This window comes from Balaenoptera acutorostrata, chromosome 8 (assembly GCF_949987535.1).
Source record: "Balaenoptera acutorostrata chromosome 8, mBalAcu1.1, whole genome shotgun sequence".
NCBI lineage: Eukaryota > Metazoa > Chordata > Mammalia > Artiodactyla > Balaenopteridae > Balaenoptera > Balaenoptera acutorostrata.
The window spans coordinates 34,835,663-34,855,024 of record NC_080071.1 but is presented as its reverse complement, the minus strand read 5'-3'; the positions used below and the strand labels follow the sequence as shown (position 1 = coordinate 34,855,024).

The window sequence follows — 19,362 nt, the reverse complement described above, 5'->3', positions numbered from 1 at the left end:
GAATGCCTAGGCCAAACAGGAGTAATTAGAAAGGCAGTAAGGAAGACAGGCCAGGGTGATTGGACAGAACGTGAATTTTCAAGTCATTTAGACCTGAATTTGAATCTCAGCTCTGCCCCTTACTGGCAATAGGAATTTAGGCAAATCATACATCCTCTCTGAGTCTAAATACATTATAGCTGCTGTTAACAGCAACAGTAATAAAATATATCAAGAACATAGAGCATTTCTAAAGTTAAATGTGAGGCTATCATCAATAAGAAGAGTCACGGCAGAAGAGCAAAGTATTCAAGGTGAGTTTGGATTAAGTTTTTTTGCTGTTAAAAGGTAGTTGTTCAGCAAAAGCTAGTCCTTATAGAATGTTAAGGCTAGAAGCCTGAATTGAGATTTCACTAAGAGAGCCAGTATTGTTGGTAACCGTCAGAAATTTGAAGAAAAGGACTAATGAACAGTTTTTCCAGTTGGAGAAGATATGTGCTTTAAAGGAGTACTCAAGAGACTATATTGGCATTTTGTAGATCACTAGTATTTAATCTTTCAACAATCATAAAAACAATGACAAAACTCATATTTATCGAGAACTTACTCTGTGCCAAGAACTATGCTAAACACCTTATATGCGTTATCTCTTTTGATCTTTACAACAACCCCCAGGAGGGAGATAGCATCATTATCTGCATTTTATTAATGAAGTAATAGGTCATAGACCTGGTAAGTGGTGGATCTAGGATTTATTCCCACATTTAAACATAAAGTGGTTACCTCAAGTTAGATACTCATGTTGTTGCAATATAACCAAAAAAGTTCAGATGACCAGGAAGTTTTGCATAATCTTCATCATGTACAGAATTTATTTTGAAAATGAGGAATTTGTTAAAGTTTTCAGAACAGTCCTCCTCCTACGTCTGTATTTCTGTATAACGATGTTACTAAAGACATACAAAATTCTAAAGTAACTTCTGATGCATCAAGCATTAGTGTTTCTATTTTATGCTTTTATTGTATTCTAATTCGTTAAAAGTAAGTTAAGTTATGTATTAGGTTGTTTTTTCAGTTAACCAAATTCAATTAAATGGAATATTGTTCTAACTATAATTATTAATATATGTGTTTATATATATAAGCATAGGAAAAATTCAGTCAATCCATTAAGTATTTTATACAGATAAGTCCAAATGTTTTCTTTCATTTGATCAGCAGTTTTTCAGATAAGGAATGTAGCATCTTTAATTTTGCTAAAACTAAAAATGTTTACTTTATGTAAGAAAGACAGCACTTTGCAGCTATACCATATAATGATCATTTACATAAGATAATCTTATCTGAGAGCAATCTATTTTTGATTTGTCTTAAGTAAAACTGGCATCTTAATAATCTAAGGTGTCTTTTCTTGGCTTTTAAATCTTTTGTAGGGATAATTAAGAGAGTACTGAGTATAAAATAAAATATTTTAAGTTTTAAAATATTTTCACTTCCAACTGTTTAAAAACTTGGTTATAATCTTTAAATTTTTCTAAAAGGATTTGAATGTGGCTTTAGTGAATATACTTCTTTAGAACTTTAATTATGAATTAATTCTCTTTATCTAAAATTTGAGTGCTCCTAATTTGTAATATAATATGGTGGTATGAAGGGGGAGAGAAACTAACACCAAAAAGATTTTGTGATAAGATCTTTATTTCTGAAGTGATGCTTTAGTTAATTTAAAATGAAACTGAAATACTGAAATTCCTTCACTAGCAATCAGCATTTATTGAGGCCCTTTGGTTTTGTGAAAATGTTTATAGTTACAGAAGTATTTTACACATTTTATATGATTAAGATTTAATTTCCTTCCTTATTTTTGGTTTGGCTTTCCTTTGTCTATTTTCTTTGATTTTTTTAATTGAAAAAAACTAATGGAACCAAATGTAAGATGGTACCACTGTTTTCTCCTTCTTTTGTATAATCTTGTTGCGTGTCTCCACATAAGCTGTTCTGGCCTCTCATCATAGTAACCAGCTGGGCCATTTCACCTGCTGGAGCCATTAAAGAGGACTCTCTCCCCCTAGATTAATCCCCTCCGACATTAGTTTTTTGCACTGACAACTGGAGCAGGCATTCAGAATTTGCAGGTGGCCAGTGTGACGCACATAATTGCCTACAATTTTAGGCAATGAATAAAAATGGTCTACATTACTTGTCAAAGGTTGTATATGCAGTGCCAAGTGAGATCTATGGGAAGCCTTTTAGGGTTTAAAGAACAGTTAATAGCAAGGCTGCACAGGGCTTTTTTAATCATAATGCATTTGTAATATAGCACTTTGATCTTCTCCTTGTAGGAAATGGTGTTACATTAGCCACTTTTAAACATTTATGAGTGAAATAGAAGAGTAAAAGTGATTATTCTTAAGCAGACCATGTTAGATTTCATTAAAAGTTTTCGGCTTGCCCCTTCCTTGTTGAAGTCTGTGGGAAGTCCTTTTCCTGGAGGGTTTCAAATCAGGATCTAAGGATATAGGGCTTTTTCCTTATTTTTCCTGTTGGTAACAGCAAGATTTGGAAGGAAGGTATACTAAATACTGACGTAATTTAACAAGTGGATATTTATAGAAGACTAATGATTTATTATAAAGTAAAATACATCAATGAAAATCTAAGAAATCTATTACTAATAATTGTGTATTACAATAAATTTTGAGAAATGCATATTTAAAACATACCCATAAGTTATCTTTAACAACAACAACAACAAAAAACAGATGACTCTCAAACGCACTTCTTCTGGAAGAGCTAAGTTTGACCTTTCAGACCCAAGAGCCTTTTATTAACACCTGCCTGTAAGGAGAACCTTGCCACACGCAGCTTTTAGATTCAGAACCACAAAACTGATGAGGAAAGGCTTGAAGGGTTCAGTTTGTGTCACTTGCTGTTTGCCGTTTCCATTTCACAGATGATTAATCTTTCTGTGAAGAAAGGCCAGAGAAACAAAGCACATTGGGCTCTTCCTGCAGTTACTCCTTCTGAATGCACACTAGCTTGCTAACTAAAAGGCCTTTAGATTTCCAGCAGAGAGAGATGTTCTGAAAGTGAATGCAGCTGGTTGGAGGTCACCAGTGCAGGGCTCTTGCCATTGTGTAATGGAGGCTTTGGCAGGTTGGGGGGGTGGGTTGGAGCAGGGACAGGAGAAGTGGGCAGGGAGAAGGTGTCAGCAAAAAATTAATTCAGAATAAAAAGGGTTTTGGTCAATTGATTTAATATTTTGGAGGGTAGATCATCAATAATAGGCTCAATTTCATCTATTTTGTTTTTCTTTTTAAGGAAAAAATTATAATTCAATCTTTCTCCAGTATTCCCCCGCATTTCCTAACAGCATGTTTATCTTGCAGTTTACATCACTAGATAATGTTGAGATATTATTAACTCTTGAAGTCCTTGGTATGTTTTAATTGTCTTGAAACTTTTAAGATTGTTACTAATTTTGCTAGTATTCCACATTTCATATGGTAAAATTTTAATGCCACATTAATGTTTCATTTCGTATTTCGTATTTTAATGAGATATTGAAAATAATTATCTGTGAGACTTAGTTCTTTCATAAAAAAGTTGACTTTATTTTTATAGTCAACTTTTAATTGAGGGTTTGAAAACTTTTAATTTTAATATTTAGTATCTAAATGCTTAGTATTCACCTTGTATTTACTTTTTTTCTCAATTGTGTGTAGGACATAATGTGCAAAGTCAAATCCTGGGTTATAGATCAAAAGAAACCTGTTCGCTTCTGTCATGATTGGAATGACAAAGAGGTAAATTATAAATATGATGCCATCTATTATTACCTTTGCTTTGATTTCTTAGAGAACAAATTAAAGTTGTCATTATTTTACACTTATTATTATATCTAGTTAAACTTTATTTCTCTCAATGATTTCTTATTCCCAGGCTTGTTATTTTTTCTTTTCCCCTACTCCTGATATTTTCTGACAACTAATCTTTTAGAAACAAGAATTATAAAAATGGCTTCTTGTTTAAATAGAGTTTTCGTTCAAGTTCTTCAGTGACTTAATATTTACTCAACTTTTAAAAAGGACTCTTTTTCTATCTCCCACTTTAGATTGAAGTGTTGAATAAACACTTATTTCTGACTTCAAAACCAATGGTCTACTTGGTTAATCTTTCTGAAAAAGACTACATTAGAAAGAAAAACAAATGGTAAGTTTTTTTTCTCCCCAGATGTACCCCGACATATCATATCTGAACACACACAAACACACATACATATGTAGTTACTGCTATGTTTGATTTAAAATTTTTCTCCTTATTATTAAAAAGTTTAAAATGGATGAGAAAGCTTTGCCTAGTGTTAACATTCCAAGATGAGTCTCCTAATGATTTACACTGAGAGAACTTAAGAGGAAAAAAAAAAGGAATTACATTAGGCAATATTGAATTATACATATTTAATTATCAAATTTATTGAATAGACATTAATATTTCCTTTGCAAAATGAGAATAAATGTAGTTAGAGCAATAAAGCTTTTTACACTAGGAAATTCTAGCTTTGTTGATTTTATATGTGACTTTAAAATATCTACTTGGAATTGTAGCTGGGCATAAGTTTTAAAATTCAGATTGAATACTTAAAAAACATTTTTTTTAATTAAAAAAAAACGGTATGGTGGAGGGAAAGACCAGGTATTTGTTTCAAAATACTTTAAAATACACAAAGGTAAAAACTATGCATTCATGTATTGAGTGTCATTTTTCACATGTAACCAAAATGTACAAGGTTTCCTTTAGTTCACTAGTAACTTCAAAAAATCATATGTTATGTAACATAAGAGCATGTTCACATTTGGCATGGTACTCACTGGACCCTCAGTATTTTATACTGTTAAGTCATACAAACAAACCAAAACCATCCAAAGTAAAATATTTGAATTCTCCTAAAATATATTTTCATTTGTTTTCCCCTGTACTTCATTAAGTACTTAGATGCACATGGTTTCAATTTTCCATTAAAAATTCTCATTTCCATATGATATCAAAGAGTGAGAAGCTTTAAACTGAAAAATAAACATTCATAGACTGGAAGCCAAAACAATAATTAATGTCAGATGGTTAACTCCAATAAATCATTAGAATAAATTCTGTGAAATTACTGCAACTAAAAATGCCCTGTTGATATTACTATAAGACATTTTGTGTTCCTGATAGGAAACTGAATTTGGCCTCTTAATTTGTAATGTTCTAGAAAGCATAAACCTGACATGAAAATTCAGTTCTGACTGGTCAATGACTTCCAGTCGATAATTAACTTTAAAATGAACAGTTCTGTCTTGTTTCTTATATAAAATTCTTATAAATTTTGTGATTGATATGTTAAAAATTATTACCTTTGGGAAGGAATTTTAAATATATTATTTGACTTCAGTTAGTAAATCTCATTGTAGTATGAATGGTAAGGTTTCCCGAGGCTCTGTGAAACAATACAGACCTCAAAGTTTACATGAAAAGGGATGAGTCACTTTCCTTGCCCAAAGGAGCTTCTCACACCTGTATTTGGATGATTACAGGTAGAACTCCCTGGCTCTAACTGTACAGTAAATACCATTTCCCAGACCCTAGTGGCAGACAGACTGCTTGGGAGGCGCCAGTCTGTGATTTAGCTGTCGCCAGACACCCCATGTTTTTTGTGAGACCAGTTGTGATGATGATATGGTTATAGCCAATTGGAAGTAAACTCTTGTCTAAATAGCAAATTTTAATTTATAAAAATGTAGAGGTATGGATGATCCTATTTATAAAACCAAATTTTAGATTTTATGTATGACTGATGATCTGGTTTGGGGTAGTGTGTATGTTTGGTGAGGGTGGGGGGAGTCAGATCTTGTGGAAGTTAGTGTAATTGTAGCTGAAAGATCAAAGACTGGGTAACTGAGTGATGTTCCAGAAGAGAATTTACCACATAGCCATTTTCTGTACAGTTTCTGCCGCCTGCTGTTCCTATTTTCCCTCAAGCTAGCCATTGACTACCCCCTGTGCATCCCTGCTCGTAAAAAATGATTGAGGAAGTATTTGTCATGTATTTATGAGTGGGAAACATTGTGTGATAGGGAATGGCATCTACTGGAGCCAGAAAGATTGCCATTCTCCTTTCATTCAGCCACTCTGCTACAGCTTTAAATCTGTTTATGCAACATAGCCTTTGTATTAAAGTGCAGAATAAATTTTTATTATGAAGGATATGAACACTAGGTTTTCATCACTTATAACATTGCAAGCAGATGTAAATAGTTAAAATATATTTTAATTACTAAATCCTTTAAATTTGTGTTAGCATCTTGTTTTTTGGTAATGTTTATATCTCAGCTCCATTTGCATTAGTTGCTCCTTTAGCCAAAGAAAAAGGTTTTGTTTTTTAAGGTTATTATGTAATGTTACTGTAGCAAATTAAGACTGATGCAGGAAGTAGTAATAAATATTTTCATGGGTCTTTTAGATCTAGAAAGCTATTTTAAGTGGTCAGGAAAGAGGAGGAGGAGTTTGTGATTCTGGCCACAAGAGGAAGACAAACTATATTTTAGGGGGTCACCATTTCAGAAGTAATGAACGTTTTCATTACTAGTTAAAGTTCACTTTAAATTTAAATGGTAACATGTTAATTTTTAAGTCCTAGAAAATAAGGAAGCATTTTGAAAGACAAGTCTATTGTGTTACTGAGTAGGTGTATTGACCTTTTTGAAAGATGTAAAAACCGGAATGGCTCCAAGCATCTACTCACTGGTTTTAACAGTGTTGAATTAGTCATTTCATTGATTTATGATTAAGACCTAGCCCCTGAAGAGAAGCTAATAACATGGCAGCCGGGTTAGTTACAGTTGTGTTGTGATTGGATGACAGTAATCAAGATGTTGTAAGGGGAATCCACAGAAAATTTTTTTATTATTATATATTGCTGTTCTTTGAATGAATAAAACTATGCAGAGTCAAGTTGTTGTTGTGTTGTCGTCGTCGTCGTCGTCTCTGGCAGATATCAATGATTTTTGAACACTTGAGGATTTCATATTTTAAACATGATCAGTTACTTATAACTAAGATCCTGTTACGTGCAGTATTAATTTTCATTTGAGATCGCCTAGTGAGTCATGGAGTCAAGCAGGTATAGGACATTAGACCTGCCAAACCGTTGCTTAATTAGGGGTGTAAATTTCAATCTTTGCACCTTTGCTGCTCTGTTAGTAGTATATGCTATCCAATTATGAAATTGGTAGAACAAACTAATTTTGTACACATACATAGCTTCCAATTATGTTTCTTTTTTGTGTTCTCTTGTCCCCATCCTTCTTAAAACTGTTGATAAAGGATAATTTTATTTTGTTGTTTATTATACTACATATTCATATTCAACTGAAAAGTATAACTAAAATTTAAGACATTCAGACTTCTTGTATGCGTGTGTGTGTGTGTGTGTGTGTGTGTGTGTGTGTGTGTGTAAAACATGTATTTGCATATGCCGTGGTGGGCTTGTGGTCACTGAACATTATTCTCTGACTAATATTATATGAGTCAATTAATCTGAGTGTTGAAATTGATTCAAGATAGGTAGACAAGTAGTTGCAAAGTCTTTTAAGCTGTTGTGTAATCAAGGGCAATGTGTCAGGTTCACTAAATGAATTTTAAATAGAAAAATGTTTTATTAATTCATATTTTACAATGATTCTGTCTCCCCTTCCCCAACTTTTCTGTTTTTGTTAGTTTTCCACATAATTTGTACATAACAACTAAATGTAGTTTGGTGATACTGTACATTGTGTACCTGGCTAGGGGGAAAATCATGGAATAAGCCCAATATATTCTTGATATCTTGAACTGTATATAAGAATTACAGATACTGTATCTCAGCAACTATTTACAAAGAGGGAAGTGTGAACATTTTTTACATATAATTTTTAATGTATGTGTAAATATAAAACTATATTTATATATGTTACATACTATTCAGGAAAAAAGTACCTTTCAGGTATATAGGGATAGTTTGAGCTATAATATCGATTGGTTCTTAGGCTTTCTTGTGCAAGCTCATCATATATTCACAATAAGTATAGATGTTGTCACATAAGCATGCTTTACACATCTACTATAATTATTGCTATTCCTATAGGAGTAGAAGTATTTAGTTGATTGGCAACCCTCCACAGAGGTAATGTTGAATGATCATCTGCCATACTGTGAGCCTTAGGTTTTATTTTCCTGTTTACAGTCGGAGGTCTGACAGAAATTGTTCTACCTAACTCATCCTTGGACATTGTTCTCCACAACACGTTATGTAGTAGCACATTTCCATTACGTCTTATCAATAGGAGCAGTATTCACTATTATAGGTGATTTCACCGATTTCCATCATTCACTGATTTCCATTATTTTCAGGCTATACACTTAACTCAACGTGAGGAAAAGTCCACTTCACAATTATATTTGTAGAAGGTTAATATAACCTTCTTCCCACAGCATTTTCTTGGCCTTTCAGGAATTCCATGATGTATTCTGTAAAACTACTATAAGAAGTCATCAATTTCTGACAAGATTATTCATTGAAGCTAGAAATTTAACACAGATAATGCTGCTTTGAAAAAAATCACATTGTTATACATTCAATTTACTCGAAACAAATAAAATGGGAATGATTAATTATTCTTAAATAAATTATTCATTTTAGTTCAGAAAGCTTCTCAAGTAGATTTGAAATTAGGTTCAATTCATATAAAGTTTTCAGGAACATACACTAGTATATAAAGCAAGATTCACATGTATAAGGTTTTTTTAAATGTTTCACTTTATCGTCCACTAGTCTGGCAAAGTAAAAGCCCTGAAATATCCATGCAGTGTTTCTTTGGGATTATAATTTCTGTTTTTTTAAAAAATCACTTATGGTTCTTATGGTTTGGGGGGAATGTTGTGTCAGCTTCATCTTGAAGTACCTAACATTATGAAGGCTGTGAGAAAACATTTTTTTATTGTAAGTGCGTTCCTACCTTCTTGAAATCACAACGTAATGTTGGTAAGTTTGTTTTAACATGTGAGGAGTTTTTTAGCTGAATTAAATTTTAAAAGCTATAATTTGTAACTTTTAGTGGAGATTGCTTTATGAGGACTAGTGTTTATTTGCTTCTTTGCCAGATATAAAAGGGTGATAGAACAGGTTAAGGATATTCTGGAAGCCTAAACTGAGCGATTCTTTTTTTTAGTATGAGATTGATTAAATTGGTAAATCCTATACAAAATATTCTTAATTTTACTGAAGTAAGTTGTAAATGAATTCAAAAAGAAAAAATTTTCTTAAGACCCCTTCTCTGTTTTATAGTTTCTTGTTTTTGCTATTGGACAATTATCAATTATTTACTTTTTAATTTGTGTTATGATAAAGCTTTGAAACGGTACCATATGCACTATGAATTAGGATTTCAATAATTTCTGGTGAATGGATTTTGTGGAGTTGACTATTTCTTAGTTTCTCTGACCAAAATCTTGAGAGTGAAAAAAAATATACTAAAGCAAGACAGTCTTTTTATTACAAAAGATGGAAGGCTGAAAGAAGTGGGAGGGAAAAGACCTTTGTCCATTCAGGAATCTTTATTTGAATGTCCTTTGGCATTTGTATATGTATGTACATGTAATAATACTTGTGTACTTTTCTGGTTTCATTAAGTGGTTTTTGGTTACTCTTTCAGCAATTTCATAATTCCTGTCAAGAGATGTTAGTGCCCTAGAGCACGTAGTCATAATGAAACCAAATCACACCTCTGATTCCATGTTTGAAAAAGATAATTATAGGGCTTCCCTGGTGGCGCAGTGGTTAAGAATCTGCCTGCTAATGCAGGGGACACAGGTTCGAGCCCTGGTCCAGGAAGATCCCACATGCCGCGGAGCAACTAAGCCTGTGTGCCACAACTACTGAGCCTGTGCTCTAGAGCCCGCGAGCCACAACTACTGAACCCGCGTGCTGCAGCTACTAAAGCCCATGTGCGTAGAGCCCGTGCTCCGCAACAAGAGAAGCCACTGCAATGAGAAACCCGCGCACCACAAGGAAGAATATCCCCCGCTCACCGCAATTAGAGAAAGCCCGTGTGCAGCAACGAAGACCCAATGCAGCCAAAAATAAAAATAAGTAAATAAATAAAAAATTTAAAAAAAAAAGATAATTATGGAAGAAAGCACATCTTTTTATATGGATATAATCCTATTGACCCACCATATTAGGCATGTTAGGAATTTCCCCTGGCCTATTTGCCTTTTGCCCAATACAGTTTATAGGCAATAATTTCTCTTTGCAAGATCGTTCACTGATTTTGAGAAAGTGATACTGTACTTTTGGGAGTCAGTTGTTATCTTCATTAGCACCATCTGTTGACTTACTAATTTATGAGCAATATAATTTATCAAATGTGTCAGGACTTTCATCTTTTTTAAAGTGGCTGAAGAATTTCACTGCATATAATAGGGAGAAGTTTTACAAGTTTTCTTCTAGCTTTAAGAGACTAAAGCTCTTTCACAAAAAACAAGTGTTCTCTAGGATTCTCTCATGAAATTAAAACATATATTCCCCATACATGCACACACATATATAACCTAGGAAATGAAAGGCAAACTTTGGCATACAGCTATATAATGTTCTTCAAATCACGAGTAATTCATGTACACAGAGAGTTTCTCTGCCTCTCTACCCGACTCACTTTGGTGAATACTTCAAGGTCTATTAATATTCTTAAAAATCTGTGTCCCAGAGGTTAAGGACTGTAGAGTCAGATTTTGTTTCTAAAACTATGAGTTGAGATGAACTACACTCATAAAATGGGAGTTTTGAGTAGTAGTTGGTGGAGGTAGAGGCGACTGTTGAAGCCCAGAAATCTTAGGACTGTTGGTGATAAGAGAGGGCAGGGCCTTGTGAAGGCTGAAGAATGGAGTCTAACAGTAGTATATGCGATCTCAATAACAGTGTTTTCCTGGGAGAAGGCTGTAGAAAAGGAAAGGAGAAAGTGCCATTTGGGGCAATTTCAATGTTTTGCCTAATATCTCCTGGTTATGCAGGATAGGAGAGGAGTATTATTTTCTGTGCCCCTGTCTTCTGTGATCTCTCCTGTGTTCCCCAGTCACTAGAACTACCTTTGGAGATACTATTGTAGTTCAACTACATTATAAGTTAAATAGACTTCTGAAGGCTAGACCAAAATGCTGGATACCATTGATAACATTGGTTCTGTAAGGAAAGTGAATTCTAAGAAGCTTAGAGCATATAGTCTATTTGTAAATTAGGTAGTGTATGTTATCAGGAAGTTTGATGTATTGAGAATACAGCTACTTTAGAATTTGAAATGCTAGTTTTGTGGTCCTTATTTGCTGCTAACTAGTTCTTCAACCTCAGGCAAATTATATACCCATTCATGTATTGAAGACAGTTCATCAGAATGTTCACATAAAATGTGTTCTGTATAAACAATATTTCCAAAATTTAATTAACATAACTCAAAAAGAATACAGTTATAGAAAAAGGACTTGTTAAGTCTTCTAAATGTATCTTTGGGATACATTCCCTTGGTTTTTCTTTCCATTATATCGATAAAGGAACAATGTATCATGTATATGTTTACAGCTATAATTCTATGCTTTGAAACAGTTGTCATCCAAAACAAAAACAAACAGAACCATCTCTATTGCACAGTGGCGGTACCAATAAAACTCCCATGATATCACCATCTTCCATAGGACTCTGCCCTCATCTCTCTCTCAGGTTAGGCCCTGTGACTTCATCATTTGAAGCTTAGAGGATTTTATTGTCACTCCTGGGCTTCCATTAGAGTAAATCATTCTTTAATTGTTATGATAGCATAATTTTTTAAAAAAAATTGGTGTTTATTCTTTAAAGCCTTTTAAAACAGTTCCACTGTATCCCAGATTCTCTGTTTCTGAATGTATATATGTGTGTTGGGAATGAGGCAGTGAAGGTTAGTAAAGAATTAAAGGAGATCATCTCTGAGGTTCCCTTCTAGTGCTAGAATTTTATGATTTTAGTGAATTATAGCAAATTCACAATGAAAAGATGCCCATGCAAATGTCTAGTACCTTCTCAACCCTCATATATAGGTTTGTCATGGTAGGATTTTTTTGTAACTGTGGGACAATCCAGAGCATTCCTGAGGTTGGCAGATACACAATTCATGAGCAACTTTTCTGAACTGACTTGAAGATAAGACCTGGTCTTTCCCCCTCCTCTCATTCCTACTCCCATATCTCTACCCCTTGAAAATAAGTCTTTTCTGGATCTTACCATGCTCTTATCTTCATCATAGTAGCTATTGCTCTGTCTAGAATGAGAATAAAGTGGAAATAAAACTTATTTGTAGAATTGGCATATCTATATTTGAAGGTAGTTACATTACTCAAAATATTGCATTTCCTTATTCTAAATTGACCTAGAAAGCATTTCCCCATCAAAAACATTTGATTATAAAACACCCTCAAAAGCTTACTTAATCCGCCATGTAGTAAAAATAGTACAGTTTGGGTGAGACATATTTTGTATCTGTGACCATTTTTATTACCAATTTTAAAATTCTGCTAAAAAATATGTTTCAAAATAACTGACTTAGGAACTCTGAGTACACCCCTGTCTGTAAATTTGAGGCTGCACATTGGTACCTGGTTCAGTCTTTTTAATGCTTATTATCAAGAAGACAATTAACTTCATAAAAACTGTCAGTATGAATATAAATTTCAAGTTTATGTGTTCTTATGAAGACTGTGAGCTCATTGAAGAGATAGGTACTATGCTTCCTTTTTCCTTTTCTAAGCAAATAAACATTGAGACTGATTTAAAAAAGCCTTTGCCCCCGTAAGAGTTATAGTCTCATGGAATAATAGACAACCAACAAACAAATATTTAATATAATGTCAGGAAATGATTGGGATCACTTTGCTGTACATCTTAAACTAACACAACGTTGTTAATCAACTATGCTCCAATATAAAATAAAAATTTTTAAAAAACAAGAGAAAAAAAGAAATAGATTACCTCAGTGGCTTAACTTATATCACTATTTCACTTGATCATTTTTATTTCCTCATCTATGTTTATGATACCATCATTTTACTAGTCTACATCTTTGAAATCTCAGTATTAATATTTAAGATTTATACTTCTTTTTCTTCAAAATTAATTATTAACTCTTGGTAAACTTTTTTTATAATATTTCTCACATTTTAATGTATTTTTTTCCATTTCCTTTGCCACAGCCCTCTTTATCCTGTATAATTTTATTGCTGTAAGACTATTACCCTATCTTTTTTTCTCAAATAAACCTAGCATATAGCATAATGCATAATTAGCATTTAATTAGCAGCCAGAGGATATTTGTTGAATGAATAACGTGCTGGTGAAGTTTAAAAGCCAGATATAAAATTCTGGCAGAAAATTAGGCTGCTAGAATTTTATATCTGGCTTTTAAAGTCTATCTTTTGGAAATTTTACCTTTCTCATTTTAAAAATAAAAATAATAACTATCTTCCTCATCAAGTTGGTATGACTGTTATATGAATTGATACACTTGATACTTAGGGTAGTAATTGGTACATAGTAAATTCCCAAAAAACATTTTCGATTTTTACAAATGAATGAAAGAATAAATGCATGAATAAAATAAATAAATAAATAAAGCAGGGTAGGAGGGTGCTATTTTAGTTAGGGTGGTCAGGAAAGGCCTTTAAGAAGCAAGGGAGTGCACCATGAGAGAGGGAGGATCTGAGGAAAACGTAGTCCAGGGAGAGGGAACAGCAAATGCAAAGGCAAATGTGATGGAACATCGAAAAAGAATATAAAATGTGAAGACAAGCACTTGAAAAGAGCTAATAAATTTTTATTCAAATACATTGCAATTAAAAAGCATATTAAAACATCCTAAATGTGTTCAAGTAAAATTTGCAATTATATAGATTTATTTTGAATTTTATCTTTTCTTTTTCATGCTTGTCTAGCAACTTGCTGTCCCACACTACTGCTTGTAAATCACTTCTTTTAAAAGTCCCTTGATGTATGACCTCAAAGAAGTAGATTGAACTTTACTAAGAATAATAACAACCAACATTTATCAAAACTTCACAGTGTTTCAACTTATGTTACTTCACTGGATCCTCAGACAAATCTCGAGATGGCCCTCATGACACTATTATTTGGCCTCGAATTGAATTTTACTAAAATGAAGCATTTTCATAATTGAATTAAGAGATCTGCATTTTAGTTTAGGAATGGGTTCAGCTAGCAGAGAGATAAATAAGATTGTGTTTCCATTAATACAGATACAAAGGTGCCTTTTTAGTACTTTAAGTATTTGTCATTAATATCAAGGGAGTACTCATCAATATTCCTAGGTGATTGTCAACATTTTCCTTAGAAATTCTCTAAAAAGAACAGTCTGTGGAAATCATCTTTGGGTTTAGTCCATTTTGAAATGTAAAAGGAAAAGATCGAATAACATCTGTCTGTTGGTAATTGTTTTTTAGCTTTTTTTTTTTTAAGTGATGTTTCATTTTTTCCCAAAGAGCATATCTGGATGTTGGAAACATGAAGGTCACTGGTAGTTTTCATACATAATTTATACTTAAAATTGTTACCTTTTAAATTGTGCCATTTTTCTTTTCTCTGTCCTGCCCCCACCCTCCCATTAAGTGACAGTGACTTAGCTTTTCATGTACCAAACCAAAAGACATACATAGTAAACCATCATTTATTATTGAGTTCCTGCTGTGTGCCAGGCATCCTTTAGAGGTTAGAAATTGGTGAGATGTTAATAGAAGAATAGATGAAACATGAAAAATTTAAGGATATTTATGAAACATAGATATTATCATGCCCATTTTACAGATAAGACAATTGGAGAGATTCAGAACATGCCCAAGTTCTTGTAGTAGTAGAAGAAATAGACCCATTTGACTTGAATGTTTGTGCCAGTTCCACACGACACTGCAAGATATATTTGTGAATCTTCAGAAATCTTTGAAAATATTGCTTTAACTAACTTTGTGTTCTGCTATATTTTATCTCAGGAAATATCATCTCCACCAAATTGTTTAGGGTTTTAGTTAATAAAAGGAAACAATTCTCAACATGACAACTATGTGCTCTTCTTAGGATAATAAGTTTTTTGCTGCTGCCGTTTTTCTCTTGCCTTGTAGGTTTGTTAACTATATGATACTGTTACAGCAGAATATTTTAGTACCTGCTTTAGCATCCATTCTTAAACATATTAATACCATATATGAAAATTTGGATGGAGGAAATACAACTGTTCTCATTGAACCCGATATAAAAATTGCATCAAGTTGCCAAGTCTAAAATAATACTGCAGAATAGACCCCAGAAAACAGCTATAACTACAGACCAGTTTTTATATATTAATATGATAAGCAAAATTTTCCTTTTTTCTTTCTTCTAGCATACCATACAGTTTGTTAAGAACAATTCTTCACTGCTGGGGTAAGGAAGTTGGTGTGTAAATGAACAGGGAAATGAGAGAATATCATGAAATAGAACAACAACGGATAATTCATGCGCCTAAAGTGTTATGTTAGTAGTAGTCAGCATCAGTCAACGTGTACTGAACACTTAACTATATGCATTACATTTAAGACTCCCACCAACCTTATAGAGTAGTAAGTACTATTAGTATTTTAAGGAAGGCAAAGCAAGTGTAGAGAGACTGAGGAACTTAGCCAAGAATGGTGCCAAGCTTCAAACCTGAGCAGTTTATGTCCAGAGTTCTCGTTCTTTACTACTGCACCATGATGTCTCAGCATTGGTGCACTGGTGATGTTGGAAAGGTAGACAAGGCCTGAGAAATAGGTCACATACTTGCCACATTCCCTATCACTATACATTTCATTTAGGCATAGTTCATGCACTATAAAATTTGAGACTAAAATTTCACTATAACCTGATTAGAGAATGCTAACTGAAGGTAATATAAAAATTTTACCTGAAACCGTATCTTTATTATCATGGACTTATCTCTGTACCAATTTAATAACCCTTTGTCGGGTCAATAATTAAAATAGTTTATATATTTTTACATGGAAAATACATGTTATCAATTCTTTTTTAAGATAAGTACATTCTTCCACCACTTGGTTGTTTTGTTTGTGTGTTTGTTTTTAACCACATAGTGATTTGTTCTGTTTTCTTGCATTTTCAGTTACTTGGATGTGTAAGGTTTTTGAGACCTTCCTGGGAGTAGGGAATTGCGCATGTATGTGCATGTGTATGTATCTCTTTTATTAGCTGAAGTGCATGCAGATAATTTGTATAATGTTCTGTTCAGATGCTTTACTAACACATAGCAATATAATTGAAAGAACATTATATATGCATATTCATATGTATGTATGTATATGTACACATAGATCCAAGTCTTGGGCAGAATAATGACTACCATTTGTTGAACACCTATTATATGCCGGACTTTGGGGCACTTACATATGTTGTCTCATTTGGTTTAATCCTCACAACAAGGCAAATATCTACCCAAATATCTATCTTTCTCTCAAGCTCGTGAAAGTATAAAACATCTTATTGCATTTATAGCATGCTTTTCATGAAACAAAAAGTGCAAAAAAGAGTTGTCTGTGTTGGTTGTATCCTGGTAAACATTACACAGAAACCCCTACCAGCTAGAGAGCAAACATTTATGCAGTGTTTTTATATAATCAGGACTCAAGATTGTTTGGTTGGTTTCCTTATAGCCCTGTTTCCTCACCTGTGAAATAGAAGAATAATAACTTTCTTACAGAATAATGAGGGTTAAATAAAATATTTTACATATATTAAGTGAAATTATTCTGTGGTAGATAGATCCATTTGTCTTGGAGTTTAATTCTCATAATTTGATGAAAACATATATATGATAGTTCTATAGTTAATTAGTGTCTGGCAATTGTAATTGCACAATAAATTCTCTTAACTAATTTGAGTCCTGCTTACATAAACCACTGCAATTATGTTTGCTTTCCAGCAAGCACGCTTTTCTGTAATTTTCACTGGTATACAACCAACATAGCTCTCTTTTTGCACTTTTGGTTGCATGAAAAACATGCTATAAATGCAGTAAAATGTTTTATACTTTTCTCTCATGAGCTCAAGTTAAAACAAGTCTTTAAAACATTTTGTTAACCTGTTAATTCTCAAGAAATAAAGGATAGCAACTTCCCATTTTCTTCTATTTCTCCTAATTATACATATTTTTATTTTTTATAATATTATAATGTTCTGCCTTCTGAAATTTACAAGGATAAGGTCACTTGCATTTCTCTTCCTTTCACTGTATTTTTGTTTCCTCTCTGCTTCCCCTACCAAAAAAAAAAATTTTTTAAGTTTGTGATCCAGTTAGAAGTCTATTTAGAAATATAAGTACCAGACTTCATATTTGGAGAGATTTTACTGTTTCATGAACACTTTTAAATGGAACAGTAGCAGTTAGAAAATCTTGCTGTGTTTCTCCTGTCATTAATCAAGACTAATCCCAATACCTTTCCATCTCTACCCAAATGGATTTTTCCTTAGTCTTGTCAGCAGGTATGTTGTAACACGTACTATGTAGCTAAGAAAATTAGTGGTTTACCAGACAGTTCAGGTAGATGTAGACTGAAAAAGAACAATTTGTAATAATGTTTTTATTATTTAAAAGTGTTTTTTTTGTGAGTCTTTTAAAAAAATATTGTATGGAATAGTTTGCATGGGATATTTCTTGCATTGTAGAACTTTACTTCAGGCCAAGTCTGAGACAAAAGAGAAAAAGGGACCAAGAGAGAATACCAACAGTTTGTTTCCTTTCCTATGTTCAGAGGTAAACATCTTAGTTGTCTAGATCTCTTGAAATTAGTACTTTTAAAAGCTTTTAATTGTTTCTAGAATAAATAGTTGAAGTCGTATCTGGTTAAAGTTTAATGACTAAATATGATTAAGTAATTATGTTTCTACAGTTACCCATTTCGTGATTATGATATATGATGGGACATTATTTTAAATCTATTATTAAATTAAATTTGTATTGGTGGCCAAGTATATGTTTTAATGTGACTTGGTTTTACTTAGACATTTTGGCTGTATAGTTTAAAGACCACCAAATTACTTTGCGAAATTCTCAACAATTTTACCATCTTGGAGAACCAACACAAAAGAAAAAGCAATGCCTATTAAGTATTCTCAGCTATATGCATGGGAATGTATGTGAGTGTGACTTAGCTAATAATAACGACTTTTCTTATTATGTATCACTTTATAGGATTTTTTTTTGTAAAATATTTAATAGTTATGTATTTGCTGTCTTATGGTTATTTCAGTGCCCTATTGACATCAAGGGTTACTGATTGTTGTATTAGTAGTTCCTGACAAATAGAAATTATTTGATATGCTAAGCCGTTTCTGACAGAAGATACAAAGTTTTGACAAACACGTATGGCACAGCAAGTGTCCAATTCTAAAGAGCAAAATAAATGCAAACCACCATTACGGTGAACACAAACAGCCTGAAAGCAAGTTATCAGTAAGCAAATAATTGTTGAACTGTTATGAATGGAATAGAATGTTGAAATAGGGCATGATTGGCTGATGTTACATATGTCCTTGATTACCTTCCCTGTGCTTTTATCCTAATAAGTGACATTCTTTGTATTCCCTTGGATGGCTAGACAGTCTGACACTGAAGAAGAATAAATATTGCATGTGGTACACATTAAGCTGTCATCCAAGACAGCATTTATAAAAAGTAACTGGAGAAATTCATAAGAAATTCTGCACTGCTACAGTTTCCTGGCTCCAGTCATAATTGTCAAAGTTCTTGACACATTCAGGTCTTCAGAAATGATTTAGGTTTACAGTGGCTTGGTGTATGAATAATTATTATGGATTTGTGTTCCCATATTGCCTTAGGATGTTAATGTTAGTTACCCAAATGTTATATTTTACAGTAATTTTTTTTAAGGGAACTTTATTATTTTTACTTATTTTTTTTTGGCTGCATTGGGTCTTCATTGCTGTGCAGGCTTTCTCTAGTTGTGGCGAGCGGGGGCTACTCTTCGTTGTGGTGCGTGGGCTTCTCATTGTGGTGGCTTCTCTTGTTGCGGAGCGCGGGCTTCAGTAGTTGTGGCTCATGCACTGTAGAGCGCAGGCTCGGTAGTTGTGGCGCACGGGCTTAGTTGCTCCGTGGCATGTGGCATCTTCCCGGACCAGGGCTCGAACCCGTGTCCCCTGCATTGGCAGGCAGATTCTTAACCACTGCACCACCAGGGAAGCCCATACGGTAACTTTTATTTAAAGATATGTCTCCACGTTGGTGTTAG

General features: G+C 33.3%; 1 protein-coding gene across 1 annotated transcript in view; it reads left to right on the top strand.

The window, feature by feature from the left end:
* The window catches only part of OLA1 (Obg like ATPase 1), a 182,743-nt gene that overhangs the window by 131,257 nt on the left and 32,124 nt on the right, over window positions 1-19,362 (top strand). The window contains exons 6-7 of the mRNA XM_007183295.2: window positions 3,705-3,785; window positions 4,094-4,191. Of these exons, the coding sequence (XP_007183357.1) occupies window positions 3,705-3,785; window positions 4,094-4,191 (179 nt within the window). The remainder of the gene's footprint in view (window positions 1-3,704; window positions 3,786-4,093; window positions 4,192-19,362) is intronic.